This window comes from Notechis scutatus, chromosome 2 (genome assembly GCF_049901735.1).
Source record: "Notechis scutatus isolate UNSWTSFEM ecotype Mainland chromosome 2, rNotScu1.2, whole genome shotgun sequence".
Classification (NCBI taxonomy): domain Eukaryota; kingdom Metazoa; phylum Chordata; class Lepidosauria; order Squamata; family Elapidae; genus Notechis; species Notechis scutatus.
Window position 1 is genome coordinate 24,094,664 of NC_142010.1, and position 21,818 is coordinate 24,116,481.

The following is a 21,818-nucleotide window of genomic DNA, read 5'->3' on the forward strand; positions in this document are numbered from 1 at the left end:
AAACCCAGGTTTGTTCCATCCCGTTTCCAAATCACTTAGCAAATTTGATCAAGTTTTGCCCAACGCATCTTGCGTGTGCATTTTCATTCTTAACGGCTTTATTTACCCCATGGAGATTCTCAGTCATCCAGGTCATGGTTGTCCCAAAGATGCTTTTTTTCCCCCCAAGAGGCAACTGGACTTTCTGGTTTTTCTTTGAGGATACTTCACTTCTCATCCAAGAAGCTTCTTCAGTTCTGACTGGATGGTGGGGAATGGAAGGATTTATACTCTTTGCAGACAGCTGGTCATTTGCATTCTTTTAGAGAGTGGTTGAGGCCACTTGGAGGTTTATCTGTGTCATCAGGGTCACCTGAGTGGTGCAAATGGGTGTGGAGCCTTCTTGGAGCTGTGTTGTAGATTGGAGATAGATGATGTCATATCCTTCCCCCTCTGTTGAGAGACAGCTGTTCCATTTTAACATAGATGGCCTCTTTAACCCCTCTTTCAAACCAGCGATCCTCTCTGTTCAAAATATGGACTTTGTTGTCTTCAGAAGAGTGGCCTGTGTCTTTTAAATGCAGATGGACTGCTGAATCTACTCCTGATGTGTTTGTTCTCCTATGTTGTGCCGTGCGTTTATGAAGCGGCTGTTTCGTTTCCCCAATGTACAGATTTGCACATGGCTCAATGTATTGTACTGCATATATACCACGTTGATCAGTTTCTGTTTGGGTATTTTATCCTTGGGGTAGACAAGTCCGGTTGCCTCTTGGGGGGAAAAAAGCACCCTTGGCTTTAATTATACCCTTTCCCCCAACATGCACATTTTTTTGCAATATGTCTCATAAAGATACATTTTTTTGTACACTATTCCACACGCCAGAGATTTCGGGCCTGGGGGTGGCTGCTGCCAGGTGGGGGAAGACTTATCTGAGCGACTCGCAACCTTCCCTGCTGGCTTTTTTTGTTGATTTTGCTTCTGGGAAACCAGCAGGGAAGGTGGCAAATGGTGATAGTGGGATGTTGCAATGGTTGTGTGAACAGGTTGGCAAGTATCCAGATCACAACCGTGATCGAGAGTGGAGTGACTTTTAAGGCCTGGTTGTAAGTGTCACTCGTTCAGCACCGTCACGACTTCCAACAGTTGCTGAACGAGTGGCTGGTGAGAGAGAACTGTCTGTATGGCATTTGCTTTTGAAGGAAACAGAGCAGAAATATACTTCATATTTTATCTTTCCTCCCACAATCACCAACAACAAAATTTGCAGAATTAATATTTGCAGCAGGAGTAGGACAGTCATAGAAAAGGTGCAAGCAGTGGCGTCCTTCTAAATGTTTAAGAATTCTCTCTGCTGGCTCCATTTCAATCGGTGCAGAATAGCTGATTGGTGTGCTAAGCTAGGCAATCAATCAAATCGTTATTACCGTCCTAGCCCAGCAAAATGCTAGCCTAGTGGCTCAGTTCTGCTCTCAGCTAGCTGGCAAAACTCCAGAACATTTAATAATCGGCTTTCGCAAGCCGGTGCAAGCTGGTTTCCAGCACACCACTGGGTTTATGCCCTCCAGATAGAGCACAGGGTCACAACACCTTCTCACACACACCCCAACTGACCCTCTGCCACCGTCTTGCCTGATAGAGATGAAAGTTTTTTCCAATCAGGGTGATCTTTCTCTGCACGTTGACCGGCATCAGAGAGGATCCCTGGATGCTCGTCACACACGGACAGGCTTCGGGCCCCCAGCTGTACTCCTCCGTCTGAAAGCACACACAAACACGCCAAAGAGAGTAAAAGAGGATTCTGCATAGATTTAATAGAACAGGATAGGCGCAAAACACCAGAAACCAGGTTGTCTTATATAGGTAGTCCTCGACTTCCAACCACAATTGAGCCCAATATTTCCACTGCTAAGTTTGAGACCTTTTACTAAGGGAGTTTTGCCCCCATTTTACGACCTTTCTTGCCACAGTTGTTAAGTGAATCACTGTTAAGTTAATGTTAGGATTGTGAAGCGAATCTGGCTGCCCACATTGACTTTGCTTGTCAGAAGGTCGCAAAAGGGGATCATGTGATCCTGGGACACTGCAACCGTCATAAATATGAGCCAGTTGCCAAGCCTCTGAATTTGGATCACCTGACCATGGGGATGCCCGCAATGGCTATAAGTGTCAACTAAAAAAATACTTCTTTGGTCTTTTTTTAGTTGTCAGCAGAAAGGGAGGGGAGAAAGCAGTACATTCCTTAAATGCTTCAGATAATCACTTTGGCAGCCAAAGCTTCTGGTGCGCAAGATTATTAATGGAGAGCATGATTGATGACTCTTGGCTATGGATGTGTCTCATTGGAGAATATACATCCAGGGAGTGGGGGGAAGACCAGGGTCAAGGGTGAAGTGAATGATGCGTCAGAGTCGGCTGCAACCGGGAAACGCCAACATGTCAACTCCTAATCAATCAATCTTTTTTACTCTGAGAGATGCGGCTAGAGACTTATGATTTGAGTGGGGGTGCACGTCGCAGAATCCTGACAATAAGTATGAAAAATGGTCATAAATCCATTCAATGCTGCTGTAACTTTGAACGGCCACTCAATGAACTGTTTTTAAGTTCATTCAGAGAAAGCTGAAACAGGCCCAAAGAACAGATTACCATAAATGTCTGGATGAAAAGATCTTTCTCTTGTCCATATATAACATGTACAAGATCTCTGATAAAGAGTCTCCCACCATCACTGCTTGGCAGTCTGGAGCCCCAGGCAGGATGTTCTCCAGAGAAAAGTTCTCTCCTGCTGAAAAGTTTCTATTACTATCCAATTCTACGAAGTGGTGGGTTTTTCCTGCTTTGCCCACATAATGTCTGTGGGATTATCGGCCTTACAGTCAGCTAGTCTAGTTACTAAGTTCTGGAGGAGAAGCACGATTGATTGACAGATGACTAACTTTGGGACCTAAAGACCAGGACTCCTTCCACATCCTTCTCCAATTTGTGGGAGGGAAAAAAAAAATCAAGATGAGCCCTTTTTATAATTTGCCCTCATTAATGTGACAAAAAAGGGTTTTAAATAAATTTGGCAAAAGATTTACATGATCTGAACAGGGAGCAGAGTATTAAAAATATACTGTATTTCTGTAATACTGCGAGCCACAGTATTCCCTGGGACGCTTGGTGGAAGTGAAAGTTGGGCTTTGAAGAACAGGACTGGAAGAGGATTGACGTCTTTGAATTTGGTGTTGGAGAAGACTCCTGAGAATACCACGGACAGCCAAGAAAACAAACCAGTGGATCATCAAATAGATCAACACAGAGTTCTCATTCAAGGTACAAATAACCAGAAAAAAAATACCCTACTTCAGAGACATTATGAGAAGATTCAAGTCTCTGGAAAAAGGCTCCAATGCAGAGTAAGATGGAAGGAAAGAGGAGAAGTAGGATGACCACTAGCCAGATGGACAGACTCAGTTACAGTAGTGATGAATGCACCACTGGAAGACCTGTAAGAAGCGGCTATGGGTAGATCATCATGAAGGAAATCTATGTGGTTGCTAGGAGTTGAAAACAACTACATGGTTTAGGGTTTCTCTTTTCCCTCACGTGTATCTTGCACAAAAATTAAGATACTGGACCAAGATTAAACTTAGGTACAAGCCCACCTTACCCATGAAAGCTCACTGGATGACTTTGGGTGAGTTGCTTCCTCTCATCTAAATCCACCTCATCAATCAAGGTTGCTTGGTAGGGATAAAATTTATGCCACCTCCGAAGGACAAGAGTACAAGTTGCCCTTTGACTTATGACCACAATTGAGCCCAACATTTCTGTTACTAAGCAAGACAGTTGTCAACAGTTGAATTTCACCCCATATTATGACTTTTCTTGTCTCAGTTGTTAAGTGAAACACTGCAGTTGTTAAGTTAGTAACATGGTTGTGAAGTGAATCTAGCTTCCCTCTTGACTTTGCTTATCAGAAGGTCGCAAAAAAGGATCACGTGGCCCTGGGACACTACAGCCTTCATAAACTATGATCCTGTAGGAGATGATCAGGCTGAGCCAGAGGGAGGGGTCAAACGCATCATTAGTCATGAGTCCCTGTGTGCCAGCAAGAAATCTAAAAGTCCAGCCCACCTTGAATTCCTTTCTTAACTGCCGTTAATTTCCTTTAACCATTAGTAGGTCAGATTCTTGTAGAGAGCTTAAGCTTGGAATAAATCTTTATACTCATTTGATGCCCGAATCTCCTGATTTCCCAGGCATCCGAACCAGTTGCCAAGCATCCGAATTTTGACCATGTGACCATGGGGATGCTGCAATGGCCATGTGAAAAATAGTCATAAGTCACTTTTTTCAGTGCCATTGTAACTTCGAACGGTCACTAAACAAATGTAAGTCAAGGACTACCTGTATGCATATATCTCTGTGCATGCATGCAGAGTAAACCAGCCAACCAGCCATCAATGACGCGCAACAACATCTGTGATACTGAAGTGAAGCATGAGACTTACCAAATCCAGAAATCCAGGTGCGTCATATTGATAATCTAGTGGGTTCAGAATTCGAGGGAAATCAGAGATGTCACTCTCAGAGGAATCTCCGTCACCCGAGAGAAGGATGGATGCAGAGAAAGAGGAGGTGTCATTTTCAGGTGGCAGCGAAACCATCCATTCCTCACTCTCCTGGGATTCTACGATGTCTTCAGGAGGAAGCCACTTTGGAAGGTCTGTAGGATAAGGCAACTCCAAAATGGGAGGCTCAGTCTCCAGGTCCATGGGTGGTACGTTAGTAGATGCGGAAGGGCTTCCGGTCTGGTTAGGGGTGAGAGGGTTCAGAGGAGAAGATGTAGGGGCAGAAGATGGAGTGGAGGAACTTCCAGCTTCAAGGAAAGGAGTCCTTCCCTCTAGGACAGGCTGAGGGGTGCTATACATGGCAGTGGAAGAATCCGTAGAGCCATCTTCTGGATCCGTAGCGGGCTCTGAAGTAGGATGCACTGTGGAAGAAAGTATCTCCAGCTGGCTGCTGGAGAGGTATTCTGAGGTAGGACCAAGAGTTGCAGTAGTGGGCACTTCAGTAGGAGGCAATGTCAGAGAATCCCGGGTTGTCTCCAGCAAAGTAACAATACTTGGGGTTGATAGAGGTGCCTCTGTGGAAGTAAGGGTTTCAAGCTTCGAAGTAGTAAGGGCAGAAGTGGCTGGCAAGCTGGTGTAGATAATGGGAATGATGGTGGGGACAGGCGTGGATGTGGTCCCCGGTGTTTCTGAGACCTTAGGGGGTTCAGTGGCCACAACAGGCAAAGATGACTGTGTTGTACTCGGAGTGGCTGAGGAAGGGAATGGGCTGGAGTCCAGGATCTGAGTCTGGAGAAGCAAAAGAGAAGAGACAGCTACTCAGTGCTAGGAGAAGGACAGGATCAGAAGGAGGCCACACTCTGTGGCTGAGTTCATACAACATGCCAAACCACAAAACCAGCTTAGCCATACCGTTGCTGTGTTCACAATGAATGCCATCACCAAACAAATAAACAGCAGTTAGGGTGTGATGTGATAGTGTGGGTCACAGGACATGCTAAGACAGTAGTTGGGCTTCTGCAGTACCAACCCTGAAATGCATTTCAGTGTAAGTCATGTATTATGTAATACCGTTTTTTAAAAACACATGAACAATTCTTGTGCAGTTGGGCACAGTAGTGGTGGTCAGTGATATCCAGGCATGAAAATTAATGCATTTCTGACTTCAGAAAGATGGACTATATGTAAGTAGTAACCCACTGATTCCCAGATTTACTCGAGAAGTATTCGTGTCTCTATGAAGGTCTCATATTCTAAACCAGACCGATGGCCCACCTGAGCTAAGGTGTTTATAAGCTAGGGACAAACTATCTTTTCATTCCCAGTGTTTTTATTGCCATTTGGATCAAGGGTTGCACATGAAATATGTGTACATGCTCACACACATGCATTCACAAATCCCCCACTGTCATCGTTCTCACATAAGTTGCTGATGATGATAATGATGTTATCCATTCAGTCATGTCTGACTCTTGGCGGTTCTATGGGCCAGGTCTCTCCACATCTTCCAATCTTGCACGACTTGTGTTTTTCTATGCCCTGGGTGGAGTCAGCTTTGATGGTGTCCAGCTATCATGTTCTTTGGAGGCCTGGTTTCTTTTTACTGCTAATTCTACCCAACACAATTGCTTTGTGAATTGCCCCACATGACATGGCCAAAATCGGTGAGGAGCAGTTTTGTGATTTAGAAGACCTCTGAAAAACCTACCTTCCTGTTGTAGATGATGGGCCCATTTTCACAGACAGATTTGTGTGTGCAGAGGTGTTGATGGACACACCAATTACACCCCCAATGGCTGCTCACACACCCCTGGCACCTAAGAACAAGAACACAACAGCTGTTAAGTAGACCCAACAAAATCAAAGCGAGAATGCAATCGTGGGAAAAGGCATCTGGGGAAAGGAAAGGTCTCTTCATGGACGTACGGTGCAAATCTCCTCAGGGAAGCCACCGCAGAACAGTCATAAAAGGAGAAAGTTGTTGAGGCAATGAAGATGTCGTGGAAGCGCACCTCCAGCTGAATGGTGATGTTGTCTGAAAATGGAAATCAGTCAGGCTTCAAACTTGATTGATTGATTGAATTTATATTGCCGCCTATTCACCCATGGCAACTCTAGGCAGCTTACAGAATATAAAACCACATTTAAAACAATAAAAACTAAATAAAAAGAATCAAATAAATTAATAAAAGTACAATATAACAAAATCATCCCCCTCGACTTCCACCCCCTGCCCTGATGCATGATCACACAAGCCATTTAATGGGCTCCATCCCGCTCTGGGTTCCCCAGGCCCGTTGGCAGAACCAGGTCTTCAGTGCCTTGGGGAAGAGTATGTCGGCATTTCCCAGTTGCAGCCGACTCTGACACATCATTCGTTTCACCTTTGACCCTGGTCTTCCCCCCATCCCCTGGATGTATATTCTCCAATGAGACACATCCATAGCCAAGAGTCATCAATCATGCTCTCCAGTAATAATCTTGCGCACCAGAAGCTTCAGCTGCCAAAGCGATTATCTGAAGCATTTAAGGAATGCATTGCTTTCTCCCCTCCCTTTCTGCTGACAACTAAAAAAAGACCAAAGAAGTATTTTTTTAGTTGTCACCATGAGTCATACGTCGAGGACTACCTGTTATTCAGAAAACTAGTTGAAGGGAAGCTGAGGCTTCTTCAGGGACAGTGTTTAAAGACAATATTGATGCGGATCACACTCATGAGGCCACAACATTTATGGTTCCCAAGTAACTACTAATAGCTATAATGATTTAAATCTGACTTTGCAGGAGGGTCTGTTAAAATAAGGTGGGCTGATCCCTGTTGAGGACTGTTTCCTCTTGGAGGGTTTGTGGTGCCACAGACAGCTGGGGCAAATACATCTGGGACACAAAATCGAAACTATGTGGTAGTGGGGATATCCATTCTCCATCATCCTTTATTTCCTCCATATCTCTCCATACCAGCTAATTATTTAGCATGTACGAATCAGATTAGTGTCATCTATCTGTCTGTCTGTCTGTCTATCTGTCTATCTGTCTATCTATCTATCTATCTATCTATCTATCTATTTATCTATTTATCTATCTATCATCTATCTATCTATCTATCATCTATCTATCTATTTATCTATTTATCTATCTATCATCTATCTATCTATCTATCTATCTATCATCTATCTATCTATTTATCTATTTATCTATCTATCTATCATCTATCTATCTATCTATCTATCTATCTATCTATCTATCTATTTATCTATCTATCTATCTATCTATCTATCTATCTATCTATTTATCTATCTATCTATCTATCTATCTATCTATCATCTATCTATCTATCTATCTATCATCTATCTATCTATTTATCTATTTATCTATCTATCATCTATCTATCTATCTATCTATCTATCTATCTATCTATCTATCTATCTATCTATCTATCTATCTATTTATCTATCTATCTATCTATCTATCTATCTATCTATCTATCTATCTATTTATCTATCTATCTATCTATCTATCTATCTATTTATCTATCTATCTATCTATCTATCTATCTATCTATCTATCATCTATCTATCTATCTATCTATTTATCTATCTATCTATCTATCTATCTATCATCTATCTATCTATCTATCTATCTATCTATCTATCTATCTATCTATCTATCTATCTATCTATCTATCTATCTCCTCCCCTTTCTGTCTCTCCCTAGATTAGCTTCTCTTTTTCTCCCAGGTAGAAATGAAGAGGCTGCTTTTAACCAAAGGTATAAAGTGATCTGAATTTAAACTGATGGCTGAATGTAACCTACTCGCATCCCACCACTTACCTAAGCTTGAAGATGAATAATGCTATAAGAAAACCTACAACAGGCCTCATAGTTTTCTCCTAGTGCAGTGAGGGAAGACCAGATGGGATGCCTAGATCTCATATGTGGCCCCTAAAATGGTTGGGCTGGTATTTCTGGACCTTTCTGAACATTGGGATATTTTAAGCTGTCACCTGCACAAATTAAACATTGAGTACGTTTTTTTTCCCCTCCTGTTTTTCAGGAACTTAGGGAGTAACCTGTCGCAAAATACCAGGCCACAATTTCGGCCTTGATCATTCTGGTAATGCTATCAGTTATTCTCCTCACAGCTTTGCGGTTTCGAAGCAAGACAGCATGAAAAAAGGTGGCCCTGAGACTGAAAAAGGGTGTCCATTCTAGCCCTGCATCTCACGCCATCAAGCTGAAGAACCAGTTGATATCAGCAAAGTGTTTCCTGTTTTATACTTGCACGGCGGCCTACTTATCCTTTCTAAAACATTTCCACCACTGAGATCTCTCCGAACGTGCCACTTACCTGTCTCTGCATTCAAACTTGGGGCGTGGTTGGGCTCTGGCGAGGGGCACATAATGCCTGAACCCATCAGTATAGCTGGGCTCTTATATTCTCCAAAGAAGCAAGAATAGGACTCTCCGTTCTGTAGGACTGGCAAGTCCGAAAAAGTCAGGAATATCTGTCAATCAGAGAGCAGACGGATCAGTACAGTAATTGGCTTTTCCTGAGGAAGATTCTCTTGTGTAATGAGCATCCTCTCCCCTCTTGAAAGTGAATGAGGGAGAATGGAGAAAAAACATATTTGTTTGTCAGATGCGAGAAACCATAGAGTTCAAAAGCACTCTGAATTTATTCCATACACAAGAACCTGATCTACTCAAGGCAAAATGGTTCCAGATAAGAGTCAACAAACTTCAAGGGGAGGGAGGCTAGACTTTTGGGAGGGGGGTGCAGTGGCTCAGTGGCTAAGATGCTGATCTTGTCGATCAGAAAGGTTGGCAGTTCGGCAGTTCAAATCCCTAGCGCCACGTAACGGAGTGATCTCCCGTTACTTGTCCCAGCTTCTGCCAACCTAGCAGTTCGAAAGCATGTAAAAATGCAAGTAGAAAAATAGGGACCACCTCAGTGAGAAGGTAACAGTGTTCCATGCGCCTTCGGCGTTTAGCATGCTGGCCACATGACCACAGAGATGTCTTTGGTCAGCGCTGCCTCCTTGACTTTGTAATGGAGATGAGCACCGCCCCCTAGAGTCAGGAACGACTAACACATATGTGCGAGCGGAACCTTTACTTTTACCTTTACATCTAGGAACTCCAGGCTGATGCTGAATTTGGCCCATCCCTTAGGGTCAGCCTAGTCATACATTATGGGGATAGGTGATAAGCTCATATAATTAGCTGGAGATCTAAGTTCAAATCCACGTAAACTGACACTTCTTTAACCAGAAGTGACGTTCAGACCTCCCCAAACATTCTTGTAAAATATGATGATGGTCAACTAAGCTATAAATAGGCCAGAGGAAGCATAATGGTGCTCTTTGTGAACAGTGAATTTGAAGTTTAAATTTTGGCTGTAACTGCACAATGTGCTTGATTAAGCCAATTATACTGTATATATTGTGTTTACACATTGTGTGAAGTTGGATGGGAATAGCATGTTTGCTTTCTGCTTACTGTATTTTTTTTTATTCTGTTACTTAGGTTAATTTAGTAACCAGATGAAGCATGTGCATGAAGATATTCTGTCAAAATGTAATTTACTACACTCATATCCATGTATTAATTTACTGCTGAGTTGAATCTGCCTTCTCTAATCAACTTACTGATTTCCAAGTTGAGGAAGGCCAGTTTAGATTGTCAAAAGAACATAGGATGTTTGTCTATTTATTCCACAAAAACTGGTATGATGGAAAAACAAGAACGGAATAGAATGGCCCTCTGGTGCTTAGGAAGAAGTTCCTTCTCATATGGGATTACCTCAGAGGACTAAAGCTTTCTACTTGTTCTTAAGACAAAGAACAACATGACTTGGATTTCGTTCTCCCATATTCCCCTAAGAAGGTCTTCACAAGCTGTACAAACTTGAAGTGAAAAACCAAGGGTGAGCTTTCATCCAGGCACTGGACTGGCAGTAACCTTTTGAAGTATGTCCCTGAATTAAAACTTCTGGGCATCTGAAGTTCTGAATTAATGAATTCTGGACAGTCACTGAACATTATTACACTGCATTTTTGGATTATTTTATTTCTTAAATCAGAAGCAACCTCCACAACCAGTACCAACATTCTGTTCTGTTTCCAGGGTGGGATATGTCAAAGCCACGTTCATTGAGCTCTGGTGGCGCAGTGGTTAGTACAGAAGCAGTACTGCAGGCTGCTTCTGCAATTTGGCAGTTCAAATCCCACCAGGCTCAAGGTTGACTCAGCCTTCCAACCTTCCAAGGTGGGTAAAATGAAAACCCAGATTGTTGGGGGCAAAAAGGCCGACTCTGAAAACCACTTAGAGAAGGCTGTAAAGCACTGTGAAGCGGTATATAAGTCTAAGTGCTATTGCTATTGCTGTTACCTAGTTTGGATAATGAAACGTTCGCAAGAAAACAACCAAGCTCAGAGACCGCCAAGGATCCTGCAATACTCTTTGTTGCTCTCTGCTGACCTATAGGATGGATGCTTCTATTTCCATCACAACTGAAAGCTTTGGAGACGTCTAAGTTAGAACAAGGAAGAGTTAGGATCTAACCTCAGATATATTGGCAAAGACAGAGAGATCGTCATTCAATGTGAATCTTCAATCTCTGACATTTTCCTAAGGGATTGGAAAGGATTATTGGCCGAAATTCTGGGAGCTGCTACCTAATGATGCTGAAGAGAACTGTTTGACTCAACATCTTCTGTCTGTCTGTCTGTTCCTCCCCCCTCTTCTCTTTTAACCCACACTACACTTCTATTCCATCCACCTGTTCCAAACAAGTTTCTTTCGGTTCTAATTGTTTATCCAATCAACATCCATTTAACATTTTGCAATAATATCAAAAGCACAAATAGACTCCACGTCCTCTCCCTCTGTAAAAGTTGTGCAGGCCGTTCAGGTTTTTTGCTGTCCCTGGAGGATGAGGAACCATCTCATGACGGCGCCTCTGCCTCCCAAGGGAAATGTTACGGGTCACAGCTCACATTTTTCTGTTCTTCCCTGCTGATGCTGGTGGGGCTTAGAGACAGGATGGACAGACACTGCTGGGCAGAGTGAAAGCCCCACAGCCACTGCTCTTTTACGTGGAACCTGGTGCATTCGGAGCGACGGCTACACCTGCGGAGACACAGAGATAAAGGCAGAGCAACGAGACTCTGGAATGAGGCGATTTTATAGGGTCGCCTGAAAACATCCATGCTGCTCCCAGTTAATATACTTTCTGCATAAGGAAAATAATGAATGCTGCCCCTGCTAAAACTTAGCAACTTTAAGAACAGAACAGTGTCAGAGTATATTCATGAACTGGAATAGAGCTTGGTAACGAGGTCAATCAACGAATAGGCATAGCAACTAAGTCAGCCAATGAGAACTGTTTGGAAACTGAAACTAGCCTAGGCGTGGCTCTATATTAAGTTCTGCAACTCTGCAGCTATATTAAGCTCTGAAGCTATGTTGAGCTCTGAGTCTGTCTATTGAAAATGAAACTGCTTCTCTCCTCTGCTGTGTATAATGCTTGCTACTGAAGTTACTTGCAACATGTTTCTGTCCGAGTTAGCTCCAGGTTGGAGAAATCTACAACTGGTTTGTAAAATCTACTTATTATGTTTATAAAGATGTTAAATGAAGCATCAGCCATCCGTGTTTATTTTTCTGAAGCTGAATTAACGCTGAAAAACTCTGAATAAACAGAACAGAACAAAACAGAATTCTTTTTTGGCCACCCATGATTGAACACCTAAGGAATTTGACTCTGGTGTACAGGTAGTCCTTAACTTATGATCACAATCGAGACCAACATTTTGTTGTTAAGTGAGACATTTGCCCTGTTTTATGACCTTTCTTGCCACAGTTGTTAAGTGAATCACTGCAGATTTGATAAGTTAGTAACCCGGCTTCCCCATCGATTTTATTCGTAAAAAGGTCGGAAAAGGGGATTTCATGACCTTGGGACACAGCAACGGTCATAAGTATGTACCAGTTGCCAAGCATCTGAATTTTGATCACATGACCAGCGGGATGCTGCAAAGATTGTAAGTGTGAAAAATGGTCCTAAGTCCTACATTTTTTCAGTGCTGCTGTAACTTTGAATGGCCACTAAACGAACTGTTATAAGTCAAGAACTACCTGTATGAGCTCAGAGCGTACATACAAACAATACAATTGTCAAAAATGGCTTCGGTCAGGTCAGCTTCAGGGTTGACAACAATATAATCATAAGATACCAATAGGAGAAAGTAGTAGAAAAAGATAAGAAGGATGTCTGGACTTTAACTCCCTAAATTCTGCAAGTTGAAGTCCTGATATCTTAAAGTTGCTAAGGTTTTGAAATATTGCCTTATGGAATAATCCAGAGGTGGCATTCAGCAGGTTCTCACCAGTTCTGGAGAACCGGTAGCAGAAATTTTGAGTAGTTAGGAGAACCGGCAACTACCGCCTCTGACTGGCCCCGCCCCCATCTATTCTCTGCCTCCTGAGCCCCAGCTGATTGGCTGGGTCTTCTTTTGTTGCCCTGAACAGGAGAACGGAGCTGGAAAGCAGGTTAGTGGGGTGGGGAGGGAATGGGGATTTTGCAGTAACCTTCCCCTGCCATGCCCACCTAGCCACGCCCACAGAACCGGTAGTAAAAAAATTTGAATCCCACCACTGGAATAATCAGATGAGATTGATCTGCAAACTGGTTTAATTTAGAGAAACTCCCTAACCCCTAGCACTGGATTTCAGTTCCAAAGCCAAATCCTCAGTAATGTTTTTGATCCCTCACAGAAACCAGCAATTAAAGAATGTTCGCAAGCAAAGAGAAAGCTTTTTAATTTATGTTTTATGTTGCTTATACATAAATGCAACTAATATAGAAATAAGAATGCAACTCAGAAAACAAGACCAAAATAGCTATTACACTTTTCTGCTTCCTTTTTTTTAAAAAGATTTTTTATTTTTTTTTAGAAATTTCCTCCAACCCTAATTCTCCAAACAGCACTGAGAAAATACTGAGAAAATATAAATGGAACATCATTTTCAATAAATTTTCTTTTATGTTTCTTGCCTGGTAACATTTGTTTGCATCCGTACGTGAAACAACAGATAATGGGGCTCTTGGAAGTGATTCTTCTTTCCCATTTAGAATCTGTTCAGTTAATTTACTCATAATTACCAAATCCCAGGAACAGATGTAATCAATGAATTCGTCTGGGAATCTCAGATGATTTCCAGAAGTGGATAATGCACTGCTTAACAAGGAGTTTTAATCAGCTCTTTCTAAATTGTTAAGAACGATGTCCTGCCAAGCCTATTACGGAACAAATGTTTAGGATTTACAGGGACTTTAGAACCAACTTCTTGGGTTACACTTTACAAGAACTTCCAAAAACACTATGCATGAATTCAGGACTACTGCTTCAAGTGAACAAAGGATTCTGCAAAATCCTCATGGGTGCCACTGAAGGACTTCTTTAGAATCATCCAGCACAAAGTGATAGCAAAACTTTTGGAAAGAAAAAACAACAACGGTAGGATTGCATCTATTTCACCCTCTGGACCAGAGGTCTCCAAACTTGGTAACTTTAAGACTTGTAGACTAACTCCCAGAATTCTGGGAGTTGAAGTCCACAAGTTTTAAACTAGCCAAGTTTGAAGACTCCTGCTCTGTACAGTGTTGTGTTAATTTCTGGAAGTCCCATATGAAAGCAGATGGATACGAATTAAATGAGGCCTTACTTTCCTTGAAGAACACACCAGCCACAATATGGGTCTTTCACTGCCAAGCAGGACTTGCAATCGGAGAATTGTGAACATTCAAAGATGGGGATTTTGGCCAACTGGAAGAGAGAAGCAGAGAATGGATTTTGACATGCTGTTGCATTATAATTCTATCCCAGCGTTCTCCTAGGAACTCAAGACAATGCCCAGAGCAGGTTTCTCTCTCCTCATTCGATCCCACAACAGTTTTTGGAAGCTGACTTCCATGGCTAAGCAGGAACTTCAGCCTGGAATTCCCTGTTCAGTTCAGAAGCCCAAGCACTTTCCAAATTAAGAATCTGTATCACTCCATTATCCTGGGGAGATAGACAACGGTTCCTTCATTTCCTTTAATCTCAAAACTCTTGTCATTTGAAGAAGTGGAGGGGAAGAGAATTTAATCAATTCATTTGATAATGTAACACTGTTTTTTGTGTACAGGTGGTCCTCAACTTACAACTTTCTTTAACAACGATTCAAAGTTCCAACAGCTCAGAAAAAAATTACAGTTCTCAAAGTTATGACAGTTGCCCTCCTCCACAATCACACGTTCACAATTCGGGCACTGAGCAACTGGCTCGTATTTACAATGGATGCAAGCTTCTTGTGGTCATCTGATTCCAGTTTATCACTTTTCCAGTTGGCTACTGACAAGTGAAGTCAGCTGGGGGAACTATATTTGCTTAACAACCGTGTGATTCACTTTAATGACTACATGATTCGCTTAACAGTCACACTAAAAATGGTCAAAAATTGAGTCTAGTTACATGATGACTCACTTAATGAATGTATCACTTAGCAATCAAAATTCTAATCCAAATAGTGGCTGTAAGCTGATGACTACCTGTAATTCCTTCCGTTTTAGAAGCAGAAGTAGATTTTTCTCATTATTAAAAGTAAGAAAAGATTCATATCTGTGTATAAATGTATTCGGTTCAAAAACCACATATTAACATTTTGGTTTGGGATAGTTGTTTTTATAACGAAAGGCCTATTATTACTGCATCAAAATGCTCTGTTTTTCCTAGGTGATTCTGACTGAACACAAACAGTCTAAAGTTAAATATACAGAATATATCCAGACCTGCCCAGTTCTGTCACTGTTTGTTATGGGTGGGAAATTATCAAAGATCCAAAAAAGGTACAGTAATAGGCAGGAAGGAGGGTACTTGCAAAATTGGGGGCGAGAAGAGTGGGGGCATGTGGTAGGCTCCGATGAAATTTGCTGGTATTGGATTTATATCAAGGTTTAAATTCCCAGTTGGCTTGGACACAGAGCTAGTAGTCCCTAATGAGAAACTTGATGGAGAGCTGGTAAAAAACAGAAAGTGATCAATGGCACCAGGCTGGGGCAGATTCTTAGATAGCAGCAATGTAGAGGACAATTCCATCTGCTAGGTTTATTCCACCCAGTTATCTTATTTTTTTTTTGGCTATGGTACCGTATTGTCTGAACTATTTTATAATTAAAAAGCTAACATTAACTCTCTTGCCTAAGCCCTCATATGAATGGGGCTCTTTGAACTGACTCCTAAAAATGTGCTTTGCAACATTTATAAGTTCAAACACAGCACCTTTCTACAACTCTTCAAACACCTGGTCTTTCCCAAGAGCTTTTCCCCTACCCCCCAAAAAATGCAGACTAGACCCACACCAGTACCCCTCATTTTCCAAAGCAGAGTTTTGGAGCCGAATGCAAAACTTTGTACGGCCCTATTGAGCCTTGCAGACAAGAGTGAGAGTTTTACCTCACCCAGGCCAGAGAAAACTTACACTGTAACAAATCTTGACCACTGCAAAAATCAAAGGCCAGACAAAACTGGCCAGCCCTATCAAAAGAAAGGCCAAGAAAGCCTTACTTGGTGTGAGAAGGAGAAAGAGGCACAAGTGGGTTTGAAGAGGCACAAGTGGGTTTGATGATGGTTTCTACATAGAAAGCTTGTTCTTGAAACCTATCAGTTGCCAAAAAAAAATTGGCTATGGCTTTTGAACTTCGTCAGTAACAATTATTTATTAGAGGTCCTGGATTCTTGTGGGTCTGCAAAAGCCTGACAATGCTATATTTACTCCGACGGGACTGATTTGCAAATTAATGGATTGCAGTCCATAGGTGCTAGATAGTTTAATAATGCCTACATGTATGCCCATCCCTAAGCATAGTTACATAAGCAGCCTTAAGTCCTGGAGTCTTTGGGGGAAAAGCAGATAACAAGATGAGAGATAAATTAAAGGAAAGTATGTTTGTGAGACTCTTCTCTAATTCCCATATCCATTTTACGATTACATCTTTATTTCACTTTGAGCTTAATGCTCTTATTTCCTGAGTAAATAACACTTTAAACATGGCAAAGGTATATGATCTGAAGTCTCCATAGCAACCATCTAAACATCAGTGGGCTAATAACATCTGAAAGGCCATGATTATATTTAAATGTATTTAAAGTTGCAAGCAAGAACATCCCTTGTTTTAAAATAAAGTATCAAATACTTATCACCAAATAAATGATTCTCGTTCATTTCCACAAGGATGTTTCTGTAAGACTACTGATCTAATTCTAATTAAACTTAGACACCTCTGTTTTATTTTATCCCATGGGCACACACATTTTCACGGCTTAGATATCCCATAAAACAGACCAATCAATTCCTTAAGTTGATTTTCTCCAGCTGTTCCACAACACTTAGGCTAATGTCTGTAAACCTTTTTCTACTGTATATTGCTTTATTTCTCTGGAGATCTTGTACTACATTGGTGGCTTTATTTTCAATTTTATTTCAAAATGAAATGCAACTCCATAGGTCAAACTAAATCAATACACAGCCTTTGCTTCTGGCACAGGGGCTTCCAATATTCAGCAATCACCTGGATATTCTGACTTTGTTATATTTATTCATGGATGCATTTATTTTCATCCTTTACTATAGGGGTAGGTAACTACGGCCCTTTTACGACCTGTGGACTCAACTCCCAGAATTCCTGAGCATGGCTGGCTTGGGAATTCTGGGAGACGAAGTTCACAGGCCATAAAGGGGCCATACTCGCCCACCCCTGCTTTACTACACCAATGGCTCACTCACAAAGATCACCATTTTATAAGAATGTCAGAACAATCTCTCCTTTGGGGAACACAGGATGAAAAAATACATCGAATCGCCAAATGTGGCTGAAAGTCCAAATGCTGCAAGATCATAAAAATGTCATCAATTCCAAATGATTTGGCACACCTACTAATAGTCTGAATACTGTTTTATTTATTAGATTTTTTAAAAAGTCTTATATTTATTACATTTTTATTCTGCCTTCATTACTTTAGAAATAACTGAAGGCAGCAAGCATACCTAATACAGTATTCCTTCCGACTGTTATATTCTCCACAACAAACCAAGGAGGTGGGTTGGACTGAGAGGGAGAGGGAGGGAGAGAGAGAGAGAGAGAGAGAGAGAGAGATTGGCCCAGCTTGTTTTTCATGCCTAAGGCAGGACTAGAACTCACAGTCTCATGGTTTCTATTTTCTTCAGGAGCCAATCTTGTAGCATTTAAAAGGGAAATATGCCTGAATATTGGTGCACAGCTGTGCCATTAGACAGCATAATCCTATACACATTTGCTTGGAATTAATATCCTATTATAGTCCTATCATATATATTCTAGGGCAGGGGTCCCCAACCACCGGTCCGCGGAACAAGTCCTACCGGGCTGGCTTGCTGGGCGCCGCCATCTTTTTGATGAAAAAGTGCTTCCGGTGAGCTTTTCGGGTAGAAAGCTCACCGAAGCACGTTTTCATCAAAAAGATGGCGATGCCAGCGTTCGGTGAGCTTTTCCGGTAGAAAGCCATTTCTACCCGAAAAAGCTCACCGAGCGCTAGCGCCGCCATCTTTTTGATGAAAACGTGCTTCCGGTGAGACACCGGAAGCACTTTTCATCAAAAAGATGGCGGCGCCCAGCTGATGCTGGTACCGGGCCGCGGCGCCCAGCTGATGCCGGTACCGGGCCGTGGCGTCAAAAGGTTGGGGATCACTGTTCTAGGGTATGGGTAAAAGATAGGATTGTATCCTTTAAATGTTTAGATGCAGAGAATATTTTTTCGTCTGCAATGTTTTTGTTAAGGTCTGAGGTGGGATACATTAGTTGGGGATTCAATTTGGACACTACTGGGTTCTTTTACTCTACTGATTTAGCACGCCCTGTGCAGAACGGAACGGAACGGAACAGAACAAGCTCTCTCGTCATCATATGATGCTTTCCTCATCTCCATCAGCAGGTCCTCATCTATTCTCACCATTGACTGAGTCATGACGTAGAGGTGCTCCTTCGGCTGGTCAAACAGGAGGTCTCTACATACCGCGCTGTTCGGCTGGATCATCAAAGAAGCATAGAGGACGGTCTGTCCTGTTGTTTCCATGTAGCCCTGCAAGGTAACAAATCAAAATGGCTAATGCTTGATTTAATTTAAAGGGCTAGAGGAACTAGGCAGCTCTTGGAGGAAGCGTGTAATTGTATCCTTTGGTGAAAAGAAAGATTATTTTTATGCCTCTTTATCAGAAACCTACCCCAATACTCAATGTTGCAATCAAAGTAAACTAGAGATTGGCATTTTCAGGTAGGGATATATTTTGAGATAGGGAGCAAGCACTACAGCCAGAGGTGGGCTGCTACCGGTTCACACCGGTTTGGGTGAACTGGAAGTTAAGATTCTGCGCAGTTCAGCAAACCAGCAAATCTCATCACTGGCTGGCCCCGCCCCTGCTTGTTTTTCAACCTGTTTTCCAGCTGTTTTGGGGGCCATTTTCAGGCCATTTTTTGGGCCAAAACCGCCCCCCAAATCAGCCTGAAAATGGCCAAAAAAAGGCCAAAAATGGGCTGGGCTGGGGCCAGCCAGTGGTGGGATTAGCCCCTGCCAGCTGACTCCTACCTCTGCCTTTGAGGCGAGTGGCCAGGAGGTGGGGCTAGGTGTGATGAGTGACGTCACCCACCCAGTCACATGACCAACCGGCCACGCCTACCCAGCCAGAGAACCAGTTGTTAAGTTATTCCAATCCCACCACTGACTACAGCACGCAATCATGCAATAGTGTGGGTACCTCCAAAAAATACACAGGGCCAGGCCAACCCAAAGGTGCTTTCTCAAGAGGCAATTGGACTTTCTTGTTTTTCTTTGAAGACGTTTCGCTTCTGATCCTGAAGAAGCTTCATGGATGAGAAGCAATATGTCTTCAAAGAAAAAAACCAGAAAGTCCAGTTTCCTCTTGAGAAAGCACCTTTGAAACAACCATGACCTGGATGACTGAGAATCTCCATAGACACTTAGGGCCAAAATCTTACAATTGTCACCCAAATCTCAGAAAACTGTTAAAGGTCGTAATCTAAGATTTCTCATATTCTCAACTGAAATCCTATTGGTGCTGTGAAATCTCACCAATTTCAAGCATCCTGATGTTTTTAATTAACTGTTATTTAATTCTGCAACTTTAAGTGCTATTGATGATGGACCCAGAGGCCTAGTGTTCATTGTCAAGTTTTGGTGCAAATATCTTTTAAGACATTTCCATCAAACTTAGTTACATTTTAGATTTATAAAAAAAGATTGAGAAGAACCCTGCGTTGCCGTCTGTTCGCTGGGAATATTAGATCAAGATAATGATGTTCGGAAGAGAAACCTGCCATCTGGAAGGTGGCTGAGGAAGGCCCCTCCCAACTCAGGTTTGTAAAAAGGCAGCTCGATGTGGAAGCACCGTTGCTGAAAAGGAAGCATGCAAACAACTGGACTTTTGAAAAAGCAAATGGTTGCCAGATTAAAGCAGGGCCGGGGGGAAAGAAATGGTAGGAGAAGCTGGGCTGGTATTCACTGCCTCAAACAGATGTGGCTGGACATATGCCTGCATTGGAACTGTTGGGATAATACTCCCCACCTCTCTTCCAGAATCTCGAGGGAATGAAATATAGGCAATCCTCAAGTTGTAACAACTTGTTATCTCTAAGACGGTTTCCAACTCTGCATTCTGGTGATAGGGCACGACAAAGGGCACAAATTAAAAGGAAAAGAATTCTAGTGAAGTGTGATCCAAATTTGGCAACTTTAAGAGGTAAGGAATGAATTGCTGAATACCCAGCCATCATGGAGAATTCAGGAATAGAAGTCGACGCCTCTTTAAAGTGGCCAAACATGGGAGAAAATAAAAAAGCATTATTTGAAAAGACCAAACTGGATCTCACCTATGGAAGCTATATTATATCCAAATACAAGGGACATTAAAAAAATGATTAGATATAAAGAATTGGTAGATGAACAGGGGGAGCATTATTTGAAAAGACCAAACTGGATCTCATCTATGGAAGCTATATTATATCCAAATACAAGGGACATTAAAAAAATGATTAGATATAAAGAATTGGTAGATGAACAGGGGGAATTAAAAACACTGGATAAACTAAAAGAACAAGGGATAATATTAGACTGGTGGGTATATTTGCAAATTCAAACTAAATTTAAGAAAGATGTAAAGGAGCTAGGGATAGATAAAGATATACAAAAATTGGACCAAATCTTGACAGGCAAGGATATAATATTTATAACACAAACATATAATTATTTACTGGAGGTAGAACTAGAGGGGGAAATTGTTAAGGGACCAATGATTGCCTGGGTGAGAAATGTGGGTCATAATATAAATTTGGATGAGTGGGAAAAGACTTGGACCGAGAACTGGAAGCTGACTTTGTTGACGGCATTCAAAGAAAATCAATATAAAATGTTTTGTAGATGGCACTTAGCACCGGCACGACTGGCAAAAATGTATCCAACCTTGAAACCAGAATGTTGGAAGTGCAAACAAAAGAAAGGAACGTTTTTCCATATGTGGTGGCAATGTATAGAGGTCAAAAAATACTGGAAGAAAATACAGAGATGGCTTTTTGAGATTACAAAATATAAATTGAATTTGGAACCCGAAACGTTTTTATTAGGTATGATCAAAGGGAATATGAGTAAAGATAAAAGATACCTTATTGTACACATTTTAACTGCAGCAAGAATCACGTTAGCACAAAATTGGAAGAGTGATAAAATACCACCCGATGAAGTTTTGATTCAAAAAATAATGGATTGTGCTGAACTTGATAAATTCACTATGGAACTGAAAGGCAAAGAGGATCGAGAATACTATGCGACATGGGGAAGGTGGTACGAATGGGTGAAGGATAAGGATAAAAATAATGTATAGTCACAAAATAAGAAACATGTATATACAATGACACAATAACTGTTAATGGAAATAAGATTTTTGTATTTTTTGTTTTTGAAGAATAAAAATTATTTTAAAAAATAAAATAAAATAAAGTTGCCGGGCTTGAGAAATATTGTCCCAGTGGGTAAGAAAGCATACAGAAGGTTGCTGTATCTGTTCACCTACTGCAAGATCGTGCCAAGGAAACCACTATTTCTTGAACAGCAGTGTGTACAACCATTGTGTGTCAAACCATTATGAGCACGACATTTCCCTAAAGTCCCATTTGCAGCACAAAACTGTTA

General features: G+C 41.7%; 1 protein-coding gene across 2 annotated transcripts in view; it reads right to left on the minus strand.

Moving 5' to 3' along the window:
- The window catches only part of PLXNB1 (plexin B1), a 174,640-nt gene that overhangs the window by 50,735 nt on the left and 102,087 nt on the right, over positions 1-21,818 (minus strand). For both annotated transcript variants that reach the window (XM_087954506.1, XM_087954507.1), the window contains 8 exons: positions 18,570-18,698; positions 14,269-14,369; positions 11,538-11,670; positions 8,888-9,044; positions 6,466-6,574; positions 6,248-6,356; positions 4,480-5,328; positions 1,613-1,738 (listed from right to left, as the gene is read on the minus strand). In XM_087954506.1, coding sequence (XP_087810632.1) covers positions 1,613-1,738; positions 4,480-5,328; positions 6,248-6,356; positions 6,466-6,574; positions 8,888-9,044; positions 11,538-11,670; positions 14,269-14,369; positions 18,570-18,698 — 1,713 coding nt within the window. The remainder of the gene's footprint in view (positions 1-1,612; positions 1,739-4,479; positions 5,329-6,247; positions 6,357-6,465; positions 6,575-8,887; positions 9,045-11,537; positions 11,671-14,268; positions 14,370-18,569; positions 18,699-21,818) is intronic.